General features: G+C 41.7%; 1 protein-coding gene across 1 annotated transcript in view; it reads right to left on the minus strand.

Annotated features, from left to right (window-relative positions):
* MYBPC3 (myosin binding protein C3) overlaps positions 1-17,679 on the minus strand; it is a 139,420-nt gene that overhangs the window by 62,643 nt on the left and 59,098 nt on the right. The window contains exons 15-21 of the mRNA XM_084631960.1: positions 14,372-14,538; positions 12,707-12,872; positions 10,769-10,875; positions 8,671-8,700; positions 8,353-8,492; positions 3,500-3,577; positions 2,004-2,172 (exon numbers count right to left, since the gene is read on the minus strand). Of these exons, the coding sequence (XP_084488086.1) occupies positions 2,004-2,172; positions 3,500-3,577; positions 8,353-8,492; positions 8,671-8,700; positions 10,769-10,875; positions 12,707-12,872; positions 14,372-14,538 (857 nt within the window). The remainder of the gene's footprint in view (positions 1-2,003; positions 2,173-3,499; positions 3,578-8,352; positions 8,493-8,670; positions 8,701-10,768; positions 10,876-12,706; positions 12,873-14,371; positions 14,539-17,679) is intronic.

The raw sequence follows: 17,679 nt of genomic DNA on the forward strand, positions 1-17,679 counted from the left end.
TACCCTGAATGTGTAATTGGAAGCCTCTGTTTCAACAACAAAACGGTTTAGATGCATCTTGGTGTACTAAGACAGGGGCAGAAGTAAATGCTTTCTTCAGCCAATCAAAAGCCAGTTGGGCTTCTGGTGTCCAGTTGAAAGTGGAGTTTTTCTGTAGCAGTTGGGTAACTGGAAACACCACTTTTGAGAATCCTTGGATGAATTATCTGTAGAAGCTGGTGAATCCTAGAAAGCATTGGATATCACAGATGCTCTTGGCAGTTGCCCAAGTCAAAATTGCAGAAACCTTTTTGGGATCCATACTTATTCCACTGGGAGAGATGGTATAACCCAAGAAGTCCACAGCAGTGTGATCAAATTCACATTTCTCAGGCTTCCCATATAAGCCATTTGCTCAAAGACATTCAAGTACCAACTGGACATGCTGGTGATGCAAGGTTTGGTTTTCTGAAAAAATAAGACTGTCATCTAGATAGATTATGATAAACTGGTTCAGAACCTCCCTGAAGATATCATTAACCAAATGCTGGAACATGGTGGAGGTGTTACAGAGACCAAAAGGCAGCATGAGGTACTCAAAATGTCCATACCAAGTATGAAAGTCTGTTTTCCATTCATCGCCCTCTCGGATCCAGACCATGTGATAGGTGCTTTAGTGGAAATTTTTGCTGAGCTGACCCTTTCTACTTCTTTGTTGATCAATGGCAAGGGATATTTATTTTTGATGGTTATATTGTTCAGTGTTCAGTAGTATACGCAGAGGTGCAGGGTGCCATCCATTTTGTGACAAAACAGGATTGGGGCCACAGTGGGGGACACAGACAGATGGATAAATTTTTTTGCCAGATTTTCATCAAGATACTCCCGTAGGAACCTGAGTTGAGGTTCTGATGGGATAAATTTTGCACAAAGGGGATTTTGGCCCCTAGCTGGAGGTCTGTGGGGCAGTCATTGGACCTGTGCAGGGGCAGAGCATCAGTATTATTTTTATCAAATACATTTGCAAAGTCCTTGTATTTCACAGGGATTGGTGAGTTATCCTCATTTAGAGCCTGCTGTGTGCAGAAAATGGTGGCTTTGCCCAGATTACATCTAGGGGTCCTCAATACCAGATTGGACTAGGCACTGATGTATACAATAGTCAGATTCAGACCAAACTTCTTGTGCTCTCCAAGAAATGCTCATATCATGGAGAGAGAGCCAGGGGATGCCAGGCATTATTGGGAAGTGAGGTTAGTTAGTATGTGTAATACAATGGCTGCACGTATGTTATCTTACCTTATTTAAGAACAGAAATTAATAATATAAAGAACCTATCTTAGTATTTGTCCCGATGACCTCATACAGCAATGAACTACAAAGGTTTACAATATGGCATGCAAAAAACATTTCCTTTTATCACTTCTAAATTTGTTCAGTTTGCCCTTGTTCTTATAATGCAGGCCAGGATATAAAGAAGGAGCTGATTGATTTTCACAACACTCTTCATAATCTAGAGTACTTCAGTCAAACTCCCCTCTAGCTCTTCTCCTTTGTAGGCTAAATAATTCCAGTCCTTTTTAATATCTTATACCATATGTACATATCCCTTCATTCCATTAACTGTTTACCATACATATAATAAAGCAGTTTCTGTTTGAAAACTTACACAACAAAATGGCAAAAAGTGATTTCATTCTATAGACATATAAACCCCAGTGAGAGAAGAGACTGGATCACTGACATTCAAAAATGTAGGGAAATGGAAGGGAAGGATATTCATATGGCCTTGTTTTTATGAATGGGAACGATTCTTTCTCCTCCCAGATGGGGAATACAAGGGAAGCTAGTTAGAAAAAACATTTCTGTCAAGTTTTATAAAACATATTCCTCCCATATGGTCATTTTTCACCTCTTTGAACTCAAGAGTCAGAGCTGCTCTCAGGTTTACAGGAATGAGGGTAGGTCCGTCCCACTGAACTCAAGAGTTTTTCAGAGACTGGTTATTCCTGTCAGTCACTTACCAATAACCTTTACTGTGATATCAGCCTTATCTTCTCCTGCTGGGTTCTTTACTGTAACTCTATAAACCCCCTCATCTGGCTTCTCTGCTCCTTCAATGATGAAGATACAGTGGTCTTCATGCATCTCTACACGAACTCTACCTTCAGATTCAGAGAGAAGCTGTGGGCACTGAAAACAGCAAGTGAAGTCATTTGTATCTAGGGTGGAAACAGAAGAGCCTAATGCTGTGTCTGAATGAAGGGAACAGGGGTTTGCATAAACATGCTGAGCCTGCAGCAACATGTAAGTCTTTCTGACACCGACCATTACCAATATCACTGAAAAGCTATCAGTGAAGTTCTCTTCTGTTTTAAGGTTCTATTTTTTAGGAACAACAGGACATCAGTGGATAGCCAATAGCAACTCCGAACATTCTCCTTTGGGGAGAAATTGGTTTTTAAAACTCTGTAAGCCCCATTGGTAGTTAAAAAGACCCTATTGCATTTCAAAGTCTCAAACTTGTGACGTGGGGATTATCCTCTGCTCCTCTCTCTCCCTTGGCCCACACATTTTGTCTGTGTCCAAATCTTGTTGCTTCTTCCTCCTTGACACTTCTAAGATCTGAACTTTTGACCTTTTGTTTTTATTCACAATACTAAAACCCTTGTCAAAGCCCTCATCCATTTTTGTTACTGTCACCTCCTCATCCTCAGGGCTTTTGGATGCCCACACTTAATTAAAAATACTTTGACCATTTGATCAGTGCTAACATGTCTAAGCATAACCATCACCACTTTGTTGTATCCTTTTCCTTTTCCCTGTGTCACATCCTTGTATTTTTAGACTCTATGCTCCTTTGGACAGGGACTGTCCAAGAGCTACGTATATGTACAGTGCCTAGAACAATGGGGTCCCAATCTTGACCCAGGCCTCTGAGTTCTAATGTAATACAAATAGCAAAATAATTCTTCTGATTGACTACCACACATACACCAATGTAACAAAAATTAATGCAGGATAAAAGGGATTTAATGTGAAAACAGGTAACGTCATGATCTTGTGTTGTGTCCTTCACATTCCCATCACTTCACCTGTTGTCATCTCTCCTTGCATCCTACTAATCTCTTCAACTAGATATCTTTACTAAGACTCAAAAAAGGGTTAGATATCCAGAGTTACGTAAAACAGAATTTACAAAAAATATTTAGAAGTGTTATAAACCCTCATGCTTCAGGGCAAAAGTCCATCACTAAACAATGGTGGTTAGGAAGAAACTTGCCCCATAGACAGGTTATTCCATAAGTGTCCACTAAGGGGTTTCTTGTGCTTCCCTCTGAACCATCTGATAATTGCCACTGTGAGGCAGGACACTGCCCTAGATGGACAGTGGTCTGATCCATTATGTTAATGCCTATGTTCCTATATACTTTAAATTTTAAGCTCCTCTTGGCAGGACCATTTGCCTGTAAATACACCAGATATATTAATGGGTTTGTATAAATAATAAGGAACTTACCTTGCTCTCGTTACTTAAATCACTGCTGGAGTCTGGGGAATCCATGGAATCAGCATTGCTTAGCACATTGCAGCTGTTCTAGATGAGCAAAGAAATACATGAAAGATAATGAAGCAAATAATCAAGCAATCTATTTGCAAACACCTAGAATATAATAAGGTGATAAGTAAAAGTCAACATGGATTTGTCAAAAACAAATTAATGTCAAACCAACCTAATTTAACAGTAACAAGTCTTGTGGATACAGAGAAAGCAGTAGTTGTGGCATATCTTGACTTTAATAAAGCTTTTGATACTGTCTTGCATGACCTTCTCATAAACAAACTAGGGAAATGCAAACTATATGGAGCTACTATAAGGTGGGTGCATAACTGGTTGGAAAACCGTTCCCAGAGAGTAGTTTATCAGTAGTTCACAGTCAAGCTGGAAGAGCATATTGAGCAGGGTCCCTCAGGGATAGGTCCTGGGTCCAGTTCTGCTCAATATCTTCATAAATGATTTAGATAATTGCTGTAGAGTACATTTATAAAGTTTGTGGACAATACCAGTACTGGGAGGGACTGCAAGTGTTTTGGAGAATAGGATTAAAATTCAAAATTATCTGGACAAACTAGAGAAATGGTCTGAAGTAAATAGGATGAAATTGAATAAGGACAAATGCAAAGTACTCCACTTATCAAGGAACAATCTATTGCACAAATACAAAATGGGAAATGACTGCCTAGAAAGGAGTACTGTGGAAAGGAATCTGCAGCTGATAGTGGATCACAAGCTAAATATGAGTCAACAGTGTAACAATAAGAAAAGGAGTACTTGTGGCACCTTAGAGACTAACCAATTTATTAGAGCATAAGCTTTCGTGAGCTACAGCTCACTTCATCAGATGCATATCGTGGAAACTGCAGCAGACTTAATATATACACAGAGAATATGAAACAATACCTCCTCCCACCCCACTGTCCTGCTGGTAATAGCTTATCTAAAGTGATCATCAGGTGGGCCATTTCCAGCACAAATCCAGGTTTTCTCACCCTCCACCCCCCCCCCACAAATTCACTCTCCTGCTGGTGATAGCCCATCCAAAGTGACAACTCTTTACACAATGTGCATGACAATCAAGTTGGGCTATTTCCTGCACAAATCCAGGTTTTCTCACATCCCCCCCACCCCCATACACACACAAACTCACTCTCCTGCTGGTAATAGCTCATCCAAACTGACCACTCTTCAAGTTTAAATCCAAGTTAAACCAGAACATCTGGGGGGGGGGGGTAGGAAAAAATAAGAGGAAACAGGCTACCTTGCATAATGACTTAGCCACTCCCAGTCTCTATTTAAGCCTAAATTAATAGTATCCAATTTGCAAATGAATTCCAATTCAGCAGTTTCTCGCTGGAGTCTGGATTTGAAGTTTTTTTGTTTTAAGATAGCGACCTTCATGTCTGTGATTGCGTGACCAATCCACCAATGTGATATATGCCATCATGTGCCAGCAATGCCCCTCTGCCATGTACATTGGTCAAACTGGACAGTCTCTACGTAAAAGAATAAATGGACACAAATCAGATGTCAAGAATTATAACATTCATAAACCAGTCGGAGAACACTTCAATCTCTCTGGTCACGCAATCACAGACATGAAGGTCGCTATCTTAAAACAAAAAAACTTCAAATCCAGACTCCAGCGAGAAACTGCTGAATTGGAATTCATTTGCAAATTGGATACTATTAATTTAGGCTTAAATAGAGACTGGGAGTGGCTAAGTCATTATGCAAGGTAGCCTGTTTCCTCTTATTTTTTCCTACCCCCCCCCCCAGATGTTCTGGTTTAACTTGGATTTAAACTTGAAGAGTGGTCAGTTTGGATGAGCTATTACCAGCAGGAGAGTGAGTTTGTGTGTGTATGGGGGTGGGGGGGATGTGAGAAAACCTGGATTTGTGCAGGAAATAGCCCAACTTGATTGTCATGCACATTGTGTAAAGAGTTGTCACTTTGGATGGGCTATCACCAGCAGGAGAGTGAATTTGTGTGGGGGGTGGAGGGTGAGAAAACCTGGATTTGTGCTGGAAATGGCCCACCTGATGATCACTTTAGATAAGCTATTACCAGCAGGACAGTGGGGTGGGAGGAGGTATTGTTTCATATTCTCTGTGTATATATTAAGTCTGCTGCAGTTTCCACGATATGCATCTGATGAAGTGAGCTGTAGCTCACGAAAGCTTATGCTCTAATAAATTGGTTAGTCTCTAAGGTGCCACAAGTACTCCTTTTCTTTTTGCGAATATAGACTAACACGGCTGTTACTCTGAAACCAGTGTAACAATGTTGCAAAAAACCCAAACATCATTCTGGGATGTATTAGCAGGTAGTGTTGTAAGCAAAACATGAGAAGTAATTCTTCCACTCTACTCCATGCTGATTAGGCCTCAGCTGGAGAATTGTGTCCAGTTCTGGGCGCCACATTTCACGAAAGATGATGACAAACTGGGGAAAATCCAGAGGAGACCAACAAAAATGATTAAATGTCTAGAAAACATGACTGTGAGTAACGCTTGAAAAAATTGGGTTTATTTAATCTGTAGAGGAGAAGACTGAGGTGGAACATGATAATAGTTTTCAAAAACATTAAAAGGTTGTTACAAGGAGAAGGCTGAAAGTATGTTCTTGTTAACCTCTGAGGATAGGACAAGAAGCAATTGGCTTTAATTGCAGCAAGGGCAGTTTAGGTTGGACATTAGGAAAAACTTTCTGTCAGGGAAGTTAAGCACTGGAACAAATTAACCAGGGAGGTTGTGGAATCTCCATCATTGGAGGTTTTTAAGAACAGGTGAGACAAACACCTGCCAGGAATGGTCTAGTTATTACGTAATCCTGCCTTGAGTGCAGGGGACTGGACTAGATGACGTATTGAGGTCCCTTCCAGTCCTACCCTTCTATGATTGTATGAAGAGTCAGAAAGATCTCATTGAGCAGAGTTGGTCAAGCTGTGTCTGAGACACAGAGAAGAAGGATCTATGCAGGGTATGTTGGCTGCTTGGCAGGGGAGATGTGACAAAAATGAAGATCAGAATGAATGAACAAAAATGAGAAGGAAATTAACTGATTAAAAAAACCAAAATGGTCAATGCATTGCCAGAGTGAAATAGAATTAAAGGAAGCATCAGCAAGACCAGTTTCATAGCCTCATAAACCAAAGTTTATGAGATCCCTGCAGCAGATGACATAGATAGATGTGATTCAGTTACTGTCCCATGAAAGTAGTAGGTTAGTGGGCTTATGTATTTGTGCAAAATAGAGAGTATTCTTTCTGTATCAGTGGGGTATTGGGTTTATGAACATCTTTTACAGAAAGGAATAAATTCAGCCCTTTAACACCAGCCAAACTAGATACTCTGAAGTTATGCTACTGCCCTTCCTCCACTAGTCCCCATGCTTCCTTTGCATCGAGTTCAATTTCTTGTCCTCATGGTCCTCCATGGTCTTCCTTACTTATTTACTCATGACTTATATCTCATCCAAAGTTGCCTGCTGCAGCTGATTTACTCTGTTCTTGAAAACTTTTTGGGTAATCCCTCCCAGAAGATTTTTTTCCACAAACTCATTTGGCTTGAGGGGGGAGGGTGGGGCTGTATGGGCTTTACTATTCCTGGGGAAGGAATGGGACCTCTTCGCTGCCCATTCTGGAGCTGGGGGAAGGGGTAAGACTGGTTTGGGTCTTAGCTTCCTCTGTGGGAAAATATTAATAATTTTAATTTTAAATAATAATGAAGTCTGCATATGTTTTTAGAGGCAAAGTTATTCTATGAACTGTTTTCTGGATTTTTCTGTGGACTGATGATCAGAAGATAATATTTCAGAAGATTGAATTCCCTCTCCATCTTGTCACTGAAGGAAATTTCCTAATTCTGGGTTGCAAAGGAAAACATTATGATTTATTTAGGAGTGGGTGCTGGGAATATGAGTGAACTGGAGGCAGAGTCTTTACTGCATTCATGTTTAGAGGCAGGTCTCAAAATGAAATTCTTACCAGACATGACTGCCACAAGAGGTCAGCCTTTTGCTATCAACAGAAAAAAGGAACATTTATCTGGCAGTAAGAAGTAGCATTTCACTCTTAAAGAAGAGAGATTGAAAGGTCTAAAAAGTTCAGCAAATACCATAAAAGGAGTAAGTACCATTGGCTGCAGTATTACTTTATACTCCTCTATTTTGTCCTCCTGCAGTTACTCCAACAACCAAGTAAAATAGCAGGTATCCTCTAAATTCACAAAGTCTAAATTGGCAGAATGCCCAATAGAACTGGCTGCTGGTATATATGAGTCTGCTTCTAAGACATTCAGTAGGATATTGAAAGTACCATTTGTTCACAAACTGACCAAAAGAACTCGGGATGGGAAAGGAGAGACTCTAGAACATTTCCTTCCTGTGAGGCATAGGTGGTGGGGAGGGCTGATGACATTGGCTTACTTGTTTCCTGTGATGTGAGAAGACAGTAATCTAGTGGTGGCAGCCCTCTCCCTAGGCATGCAGATACTATGCTGATGTGCAGTAGAGAAAGAAGGGCAGAAAGGCTACCATACACATCCACTGCCTTCCTTTTGTTTTCCCCGTGCTGAAAATAAACACTTTAGAAGAAGAACACTGTTCAAGAAGACTACAGCAAAATCAACTAAATCACCAGGTGCTGCCTTGCTGCTGTTTTAGAAATTTCTTTGTTTAGAAACTCTACATTTGAAGGGATGTGGAAAAGTTTTTTAGGTAAGAATTGGAAATTCAAATCATATGTGAAAAAGAGAAGAAGTTCCTTGGTATGACCTGTTTGCCTTAGCCACACTGTCAGACTACACATTACCTTGTTTACTTTCTGCCAGATGACCATGGGTATTGGGTCTCCTGATATGGGAACGTCCAGTCTAAGTTTGTTCCCAGCCACCACAACAATGGTGTCAGGGGCTGCTTGACCCATGCAGTCCAGATGGATTTTGGGGGGTTCTGTAGCGAAAGTGGAGAAAATAAAATATTTTTCAACGTGGTTTGAATGCTTTGCAGGAAACGGGAGGCATTTCTCAGATGTTATGTTAAAAATTGAAGAGGTTCTGCTACTGAAAAGCATGCAAGATGACTTGTTCAGATGTTACTCACATGTTCCAATAATGAACATTGTTTTTACCTTGTCTTGGCACAAAATCAATCTTGATCTCTGGAAAGGGGAAAAAAATGGATCTGAAAATAGCTAAATTTCATATAATCATCAGACCAAAAATAATTTTAAAACAATAATATACTAAATAATCTCTCAGTGGATGTAAATCAATGGGTGAATATATAGTATTTTGGAAACTGGCTTGGTAAAACAAGAAGAAAATAATACAAAAAATAGAATAGGGCTTGCAAAGACTTTTTCAAGTGAATAACTTTGCTCCCATGTGTAATCCTACTGGCAGTGATTTAAACCCCCAATCCTGCAAACACACACATATTTAACTGTACTCATGCGTAGACCCATAGAAGTCTCTGGGATTGCGTGCATAAGTAAATGTAACCCCATGAATAAGTTTTTGCAGGATCAAAGCTATAGTCTGTAAGTATTTGCAGGATCAGACCCATATAAAATGACAAGAAAACAATGTAAAAAATAAAAATAGAAAATAAGCAACTTTTAAAAAATATTTGGAAAATGTTTAGGATAAAAACAAATAATAGCAATAGTATATGCAAGGGTTAAAAATACATAGAGATTGTAAATAAGCAATGGTTGAAAGAGAAACAAGAGAAACTAAGAGTGGCTATGGGCATTTTGGAACTATTTTACATGTATATTAAAAGGAATGAACATATCATGTGCCAGTCCTCAGCCTAATCACTTCGTTTGTTTGTTTCTATCCCTTCCCCTCTTTGCGATCCAATCAGTAGACCAAATTTGGTGATGAATCCTGGTCACGTGCCACCTGAAGCACTTTGCACATACATTAAGAAGAAAACCTCCCAGCATAACCCACACGGAAAGGTGTTCTGGGGGTGGAAATATCTATGGGGGGGGGGAATATCTCCCTGCACCTGTGTTTAGGTGGGATCCCCCTCACACAGAAGAGGTTGCAGGGCTTGGTCCAAACCTGATGGATCCTAGTAGGGTCTGTTAAAGGCCAGAGCCATCTGCTTGGAGGGCCTGTGTCTCCACACTGGGTTCAGTTCTTTCCTCACCCCGGACTCTACTGAAGCCACACTGCCAGGGTTTTCCCTGGCTGGAGTCTTATGGGATCCCCAGCTTATGGGATCCATCAGTTGAGCCCTACTGAAAAACGTAATACAGCACTGGACTGTATTATCTTTTCTGAGGAATCTTTGTGAGATCTGATGGGCTCCCCAGACTCCACTCTGTCTCCCAGGGTAGATGCACAGAGAGGCCTTTCTGGAGGTCTGGAGAAAGGAAGGACAGTGCAGTGGAGGAGACTACCCTACCCCCAACTCCTGTTCATATAGTAGTGGTTCTCAACCAGGGGTATGTGCACCCCTGGGGGTACGGAGAGGTCTTCCAGGGGGTACATCAACTCATCTAGATATTTGCCTAGTTTTACAACAGGCTACATAAAAAGCACAAGTGAAGTCAGTACAAACCAAAATTTCATAAAGACAGTGACTGGTTTATACTGCTCTATAGACTATACACTGAAATATAAGTACAGTATTTATATTCCAAATTATTTATTTTATAATTATATGGTAAAAATGAGAAAGTAAGCAATTTTTCAGTAATTGTGTGCTGTGACACTTACATATTTTTATGTCTGATTTTGTAAGCAAGTAGATTTTAAGTGATGTGAAACTTGAGGATACTCAAGACAAATCAGACTCCTGAAAGGGGTACAGTAGTCTGAAAAGGTTGAGAGCCACTGCTGTAAAGGATCTATGTGCAAGGATCTAAATGGGATGATCCAAGTCACTGACATCTGTAGGATTACTCACATGAATAGTTATTCATATATGTAAATGTTTGCAGGATTGGGCCTTAGACTGTCAGTTCTTTTGGGCAGAGGCCATTTCTTCCTATGTATTAAAGTGCCTAGAACACTGTGAGCTCTATAACAATACAAAATACATGTGCCATGTTCATACATCAGGAAGGGAAATCGCCATACAGCTTCCTGGTATAATCAATTAAATGATTTGGTCCCACAGCTCCCTGTAGTGCTTATATATGGATAATTCCTTCTTTGGAAGGCCCATGGTATTCCCATTACATATTAGGAACCAGATTCCACAACACTCACCCAAAAATCTGAGTTTGGCAGAAAGGTTGTAAGCAAATCCTTCAGGGACAAAAGAATAGTCAGCCTCGTCTTCTGGGGTTACATCGTCAATAGTTAGCTTATGGATTCTGAAAAATATACACAAGCATGTGACTCTCTCAACTTTAGTCAGGAGGTACACTGCTACAGAGAATGAGGGCATTCAGGCTGCAGCACACAGCAAGCCATTAATAAACTTCCCAGTATCAAATCAACATGCTAGGGCAAACAGAACCAGTTTCCTCTCAAGGATATTGTAAACTCAAGCAACACTATGGCAAAAAAAGTGCAGGCTAGTTCACCATCCCCCTCCTTGTAAACTCAGGAGACAGCACATCAAAACAATCCTTTGGGAGCCTAAGTCCCATTAGCTTTCAGTAGACTTAGGACCCTAAGTAATTTTAGGCAATTTAGAAAATTTTACTCATCTAAATGTGTGTGTGTATGAGTATATACTGTATATCAGGGGTCTCAAACTCAAATGACCACGAGGGCCACAGGAGGACTAGTATATTGGCCCAAGGGCCGCACCACTGATCACCCCCCTACTTCACCCCTTCCATGAGGCCCCGCCCTGCTCTTCCCACCCCTTCCCGGCCCGCATTCCAACCCCTTCCCTGAAATCCCCACCCCAGCTCCGCCCCCTCCCTGCCCCCAAAGGGTGCAGGAGGGGTGCAGGGTGTGGCAGGGGGCTCAGGGCAGGGGCTTGGGGTGCAGGAAGGGTGTGGGGTGCGGCAGGGGGCTCAGGGCAGGGGGTTGGGGTGCAGGGTGGGGCAGGGAGTCAGGATGTGGGGTGCGGCAGGGGGCTCAGTGCAGGGGTCAGGGTGCAGGGTGTGGCAGGGGGCTCATGGCAGGGGGTTGGGGTGCAGGAGGGATGTGGGGTGCAGCAGGGGGCTCAGGGCAGGGGGTCAGGGTGCAGGAGGGATGTGGGGTGCGGCAGGGGGCTCAGGGTGTGGGGAGTGGGCAGGGGGTTCAGGTCAGGGTGCAGGGTGTGGCAGGGGGCTCAGGGCAGGGGGTCGGGATGCAGGAGGGATGTGGGGTTTGGCAGGGGGCTCAGGGAAGGGGGTTGGGGTGTCAGGAGGGGTGCAGCAGGGGGCTTAGGGCAGGGGGTCGGGATGCAATGTGCAGCACGGGGTTCGGCTGCAGGAGGGGTTTGGGGGGCAGGTCCAGCCTGGCGCGCACCGGGGGCAGGGCGGCCAATGGGAGCATTGGGGGAGGTACCTGTAGGAGCGGCCTGGGCAACACACAGACCCCTGTGCCCCCCCCACTCCCCTAGGTTCTGGCCACTTCCTGGAGCAGCGCGGGGGCAGGGCAGGCAGGCAGGGAGCCTGCCCTGCCCCTGGTGCGTTCAGGACTGGAGCCGGTCTAGGTAAACTCTTGGGGGGGGGGGGGGGACGGAGGAGCCGCGGGGAGCTGGCGGGCCGCAGAAAATAACCCCGTGAGCCGCATGTTTGAGACCCCTGCTATATATATTAAAAACTATAGTAAATTAACACAGACTTACTTCTTGGTACTGATATCTGTCTATCCTTATCTAATGTATCAATCTATTTGATTATGTCTATTCTAAAGTGACCATCAGTGTGGTCTCTAAGCAATTTAAATCCCCCAAAAAATGAAAGGCAGAGTAAAGGCTGAGAATCTGGGCTGATGCTCCATTGTTCAGATGTAGACCAACATACTATATGCACACCTGCAGAATAACACACATGCCAGTACTGTACATGTGGTGCACACAACCAGGCAGATCACAGAAGGGAGGAATGGCTACATGTTCATTGTACTCAGGAATGTTCCAACTTCCTCTGGTTAGCTGAAGCCAGAACAGGATCTTGGCTTATATTCATTTCCTCATCACTATCCAGAGAGGACTTTAGTGTCATACCCAATGCTGTCCAAGCTTTCTGAAGCAGGACTCACCTGCCAATATGAGAGATCTTTATCCTCTCATCTGGGATCACCTCCTTTCCATTTTTCAACCAGATTCCTTTCACATTCTCATCGGAGACTTCGCACTTGAAGACTGCCTGATCCCGTGCCCTCACTGTCAGATCTGCAATACTCTGGTACACTTCCAGCTTCTTCTCTAGAGTTGTGAGTTGTGGGAGGAAGCAACACAAACATCAGCAGGTCAAAGGTTGGTTTGTACAGTAAAATGTTGATGTTGCTTTTAAAGAAGAGAGGGAGCCAGGGCTGAGGATGCTGTTTGTTGAGAGGTGAAATGTGAAGAGAAATCCACAGTATGCAGTATTTAACAGGACTGGTAGCCAGGCACCTGTTGCAGTCAGGATATCTATTACACCTGGCACGCAGATCTAACAATCTTCTGTCTCCTTGAGGCCTCTGGTCATTTCCCCAGCTATAGTTTAATTTTTCTCCAGGCATAAGGACTAACCTTCTCATCCCGTTATGGAGAAGGTTACCTAAAGCCCTCTTGCACATTTCAACCTCCCTGATTATCTGGCATTGCCTGTAACTTACTGTGACATTCCCCTGGTGTTATCTGGACCGGTGATCTGCTAGGTCACTCCAGTCCTCGACTCTGGGAGCCAGCCTTACCTTGCTGTGCTGTGAGAACCCCTACTCCTGGGCAGTTCATGCACAGCCTCTGGCATGTACGCTGCTCCTTGGATTGTGCAACCAAATGACACTAGCCAATATCTCCAGTCCCAGACACAACCCTAGGAACCTCTGTCTTTCAGTTTCCAGTTATGCCCACTGGACGCTGCAAGCTTATATGAGTTCGTCAGTTTAACAAAGAAATTGATATGTACCAGGCTTGTTATTCCAAGGGGAGTCTCTGACATGTTTCAAACCAAACACACTGCTTCAGATAGAATAAACAAATAGATTTATTAATTACAAAGATAGATTTTAAGTGATTATAAATCAAAGCATAACAAATCAGATTTAGTTAAATGAAATAAAAGCAAAACACATTCTAAGCCAATCTTAACACTTTCAGTGCCCTTACAAACTTAGATGTTTCTCACCACAGGCTGGCTGGTTGCCCTTCAGCCAGGCTCTCCCCTTTGATCAGCACTTCAGTCGCTTGGTGGTGATGTCTGTAGATGGAGGTGGAAGTGAGAGCAAGAGTATGGCAAAGTCTCTCCCTTTTATCGTGTTCGTTCTTCCCTCTTGGCTTTGCCCCCCCCCTTCAGAGTCAGGTGATCATTATTTCATCGCAGTCCCAAACAGACCAAAGAAAGGGGGGTGACTCACTTGAAAGTCCAACAGATTCTTTCTTGTTGCCTAGGCCAGTGTCTTTTGTTCCTGTGAGGCTGGGCTGGGTTTGTCCCATACATGCCCTGATGTGGTGTGAATTGTCCCCTTGCTCTTGGAGAGTTTTTGCCTGGGCTTGCTTTAAGCCATGAGGACACATTTTCAGCATCATAACTATATACATGAAATTACAACCTATAACGAATACTATAACATTACCATAACAACAATGATCAGTACATCATGAGCCTTCCAAAGACACCTGACATGACAAACTTTGCGTTAGATACCACAGCATCATATTATAAGGATGAACATGGGGGATGTAGGGTGTTCCCACAAGGTACAGAACGTCACACTTACCTTGTATGATCAGTTCAGCAACTGACTCCCCACCATTGGTCTTCACGGTGTAGTGCCCGCTGTCCTCCTTGGTTGACTCATTAATGATCAGGTAATGCTTTTTCCCATCCTTCTTGAACCGGTACTTGAATGTCTCTTCCCGTTTCAGCTCATTTCCATCCTTTTCCCTGCAGTACCAAACAGTATTGTCACTCTGCTTCACTCGCTCCCTTCTGGGGCAGGATAAAAGTCAACTGCATGATATTGAAGGTTGGGGGCACAGGACAGCAGTGCTGGATTGATGGTGACCTAAGTGGCAAAAGACTGCGCATTTCACACAGTACCAAAAGGCACAGCGCTGACACCACTACTTGCTGACAGTTCATTTGCACTGAAATTCTGATTCCTAGTACAAGAGGGTTAATTATTATTTTTGTTATATACTTAACCCTGACAATGTGTTGAATGTTATACAGGAGGCAATGATAAATACAATCCTTTCCCCCAGTGAACTTACTGTCTAAAAGACTGACATAGAGAAGACAGAACTCAGTGGAAAATCCAGAAGATTAAACTGATTAAGGTTCATTTTAACTGTTGTTATTAATTACTATTTACTTATTATGAACTCATAACTTGTGGGCATCACAGAAGAAGTGAGATTTTAGGAGGGATCTACATGAAGAGGGGAGTTACTCTGGACTTTTCCCACCCTGTTTGTCCAAGGATCTCCATGTATTTTACAAACATTACTGAGCCTCACAACACTCCCTGAGAGTGTATGTAATTATTATAATTCCCAGTTTCCATATGGGGAAACTGAAGCACAGAGCAGTGAACCTACTTGATCAAGGTCACACAGCAAGTCATTGGCATAAAGCTTTTGTAAAAACTCTTCCCTATTTAGTAGGGCTGTCAAGTGATTAAAAAATTTATTGCTATTCATCACAGTGTTAATAATAAATACCATTTATTTAAATATTTTTGGATGTTTTCTATATTTTCAAATATATTGATTTAAATTACAACACAGACCACAAAGTGTACAGTACTCACTTTATATTTATTTTTTATTACAAATATTTGTGCTATAAAAAACAAAAGAAATAATACATTTCAATTCACCTCATACAAGTACTGGAATACAATCTCTTTATCATGAATGTTGAACAAACAATTGTAGAATTATGTACAAAAAACTGAATTCAAAAATAAAACAATGTAAAACTTTAGAACCTACAAGTCCACTCAGTCCTACTCCTTGTTCAGTCAGTCACTCAAACAAACAAGTTTGTTTACATTTGCAGGAGATAATGCTGTCCGCTTCTTGTTTACAATGTCACCTGAAAGTGAGAACAGATGTTCACATGGCACGGTTGTAGCCAGCATCACAAGATATTTACATGCCAGATGTGTTAAAGAGTCATATGTCCCTTCATGCTTCAACCACCATTCTAGAGGACATGGGTCCATAATAATGAGGGGTTCTGCTCGATAATGATTCAAAGGAGTGCAGACCAACGCATGTTCACTTTCATCATCTGAGTCAGATGCCACCAGCAGAAGGTTGATTTGCTTTTTCGGTGGTTTGGGTTCTGTAGTTTCTACATTGGAGTGTTCTTTTAAGACTTCTAAAAGCATGCTTTACATCTCATCCCTCTCATATTTTGGAAGGCACTTCAGATTCTTAAACCTTGGGTCAAGTGCTGTAGCTATATTTAGAAATTTCACATTGCTATCTTCTTTGTGTTTTGTCAAATCTGCAGTGAAAGTGTTCTTAAAACGAACAACATGTGCTGGGTCATCATCTGAGACTGCTGTAATATTAAATACATGGCAGAATGTGGGTAAAACAGAGCAGGAGACATACTATTCTTCTCCAAGGAGTTCAGTCACAAATTTAATTAATGCATTATTTTTTAATTAGCGTCATCAGCATGGAAGCATGTCCTCTGGAAGGGTGGCCAAAGCATGAAGGGGCATATGTATGTTTTATCATATCTGGCACATAAATACCTTGCAATGCCGGCTACAAAAATGCCATGTGAACGCCTGTTCTCACTTTCAGGTGACATTGTGAATAAGAAGTGGGCAGCATTATCTCCCGTAAATGTAAACAAACTTGTTTGTCTTAGTGATTGGCTGAACAAGAAGTAGGACTGAGTGTACTTGTAGACTCTAAAGTTTTATATTGTTTTGGTTTTGAGTGCAGTTACGTAACAAAAAAAAATCTATATTTGTAAGTTGCACTTTCACGATAAAGAGATTGCATTACGGTATTGTATGAGGTGAATTAAAAATACTATTTCTTTTGTTTATCATTTTTACAGTGCAAATATTTGTAATAAAAATAATAATATAAAGTGAAAAACATCCAAAAATATTTAATAAATTTCAATTCAATAAATTTCAGTTGGTATTCTAATGTTTAACCATTCGATTACTGGTGATTCATTTTTTTAATCACTGTTAATTTTTTTGAGTTAATCATGTAAGATAACTGCGATTAATTGACAACCCTACTATTTAGTTTACAAATAACATAAAGATTTTATAATAAGTAGCCTGAAATTTCTGCAAATATTCTTAATTCATTTTACATGTTTTTATTTTATTAAGATAGTGCTGTTACAAATTGTATATTCACATTTCTTTCCTTTTGGGGTTTGCGCTTGTTCATTTGGCAAAAATGTATTTCTTTCTCTTGTGCTTTTAATGGACTTAGAAATTCCTTGCTCTTTTTTTGTTTCCTTAACTGTGCCCCAGTACCAGAATACAAGAGCTCAGATTAGTGAATGTGTTTGTTTGGTAACAAACTGTAGTGCCAGCTGCGGGAGGACTAAAGCAGTAGAACTCCTATTCTGCAAAGAGATATGTGCAGGCGCATCTTTGTTGTTCCCGTGTGGAGCACCACTGAAGGAAGTTTCTGGGATCAAGTCATTTGCAGGATCAGGGCCTAAACAATGGAGAACAGATTTAGGATATGTCTACACTTTGAGCTGGAAGGTGTACTTTCCAGTTCAAGTAGACAGTAGCATGCCCATGGTAGCTTTGATTGAGCTTGCATGCTAACAATAGAGTGTAGCCACCGTGGCATGAGGGGCTAGTCACCCCAAGTACGTATCCATCTAAAATTCTAGGTATGTACTTGAAGCAACTCTGCTGCTCACACCACCGCAGCTACACACTGTTTTTAGCACTCTAGCTCCATCAGAGCTAGTACATTTATTTCTCCTCGAGCTTTCAGTGTAGACATACCCTAAGTTACATGCATTGAGTAGTGTCTTAAACAAGACTAGTTGAGAAATAAGGGATTAGCGTGAAGAAGA

The sequence above is a fragment of the Lepidochelys olivacea genome (assembly GCF_965140295.1).
Source record: "Lepidochelys olivacea isolate rLepOli2 genome assembly, chromosome: 6".
NCBI lineage: Eukaryota > Metazoa > Chordata > Testudines > Cheloniidae > Lepidochelys > Lepidochelys olivacea.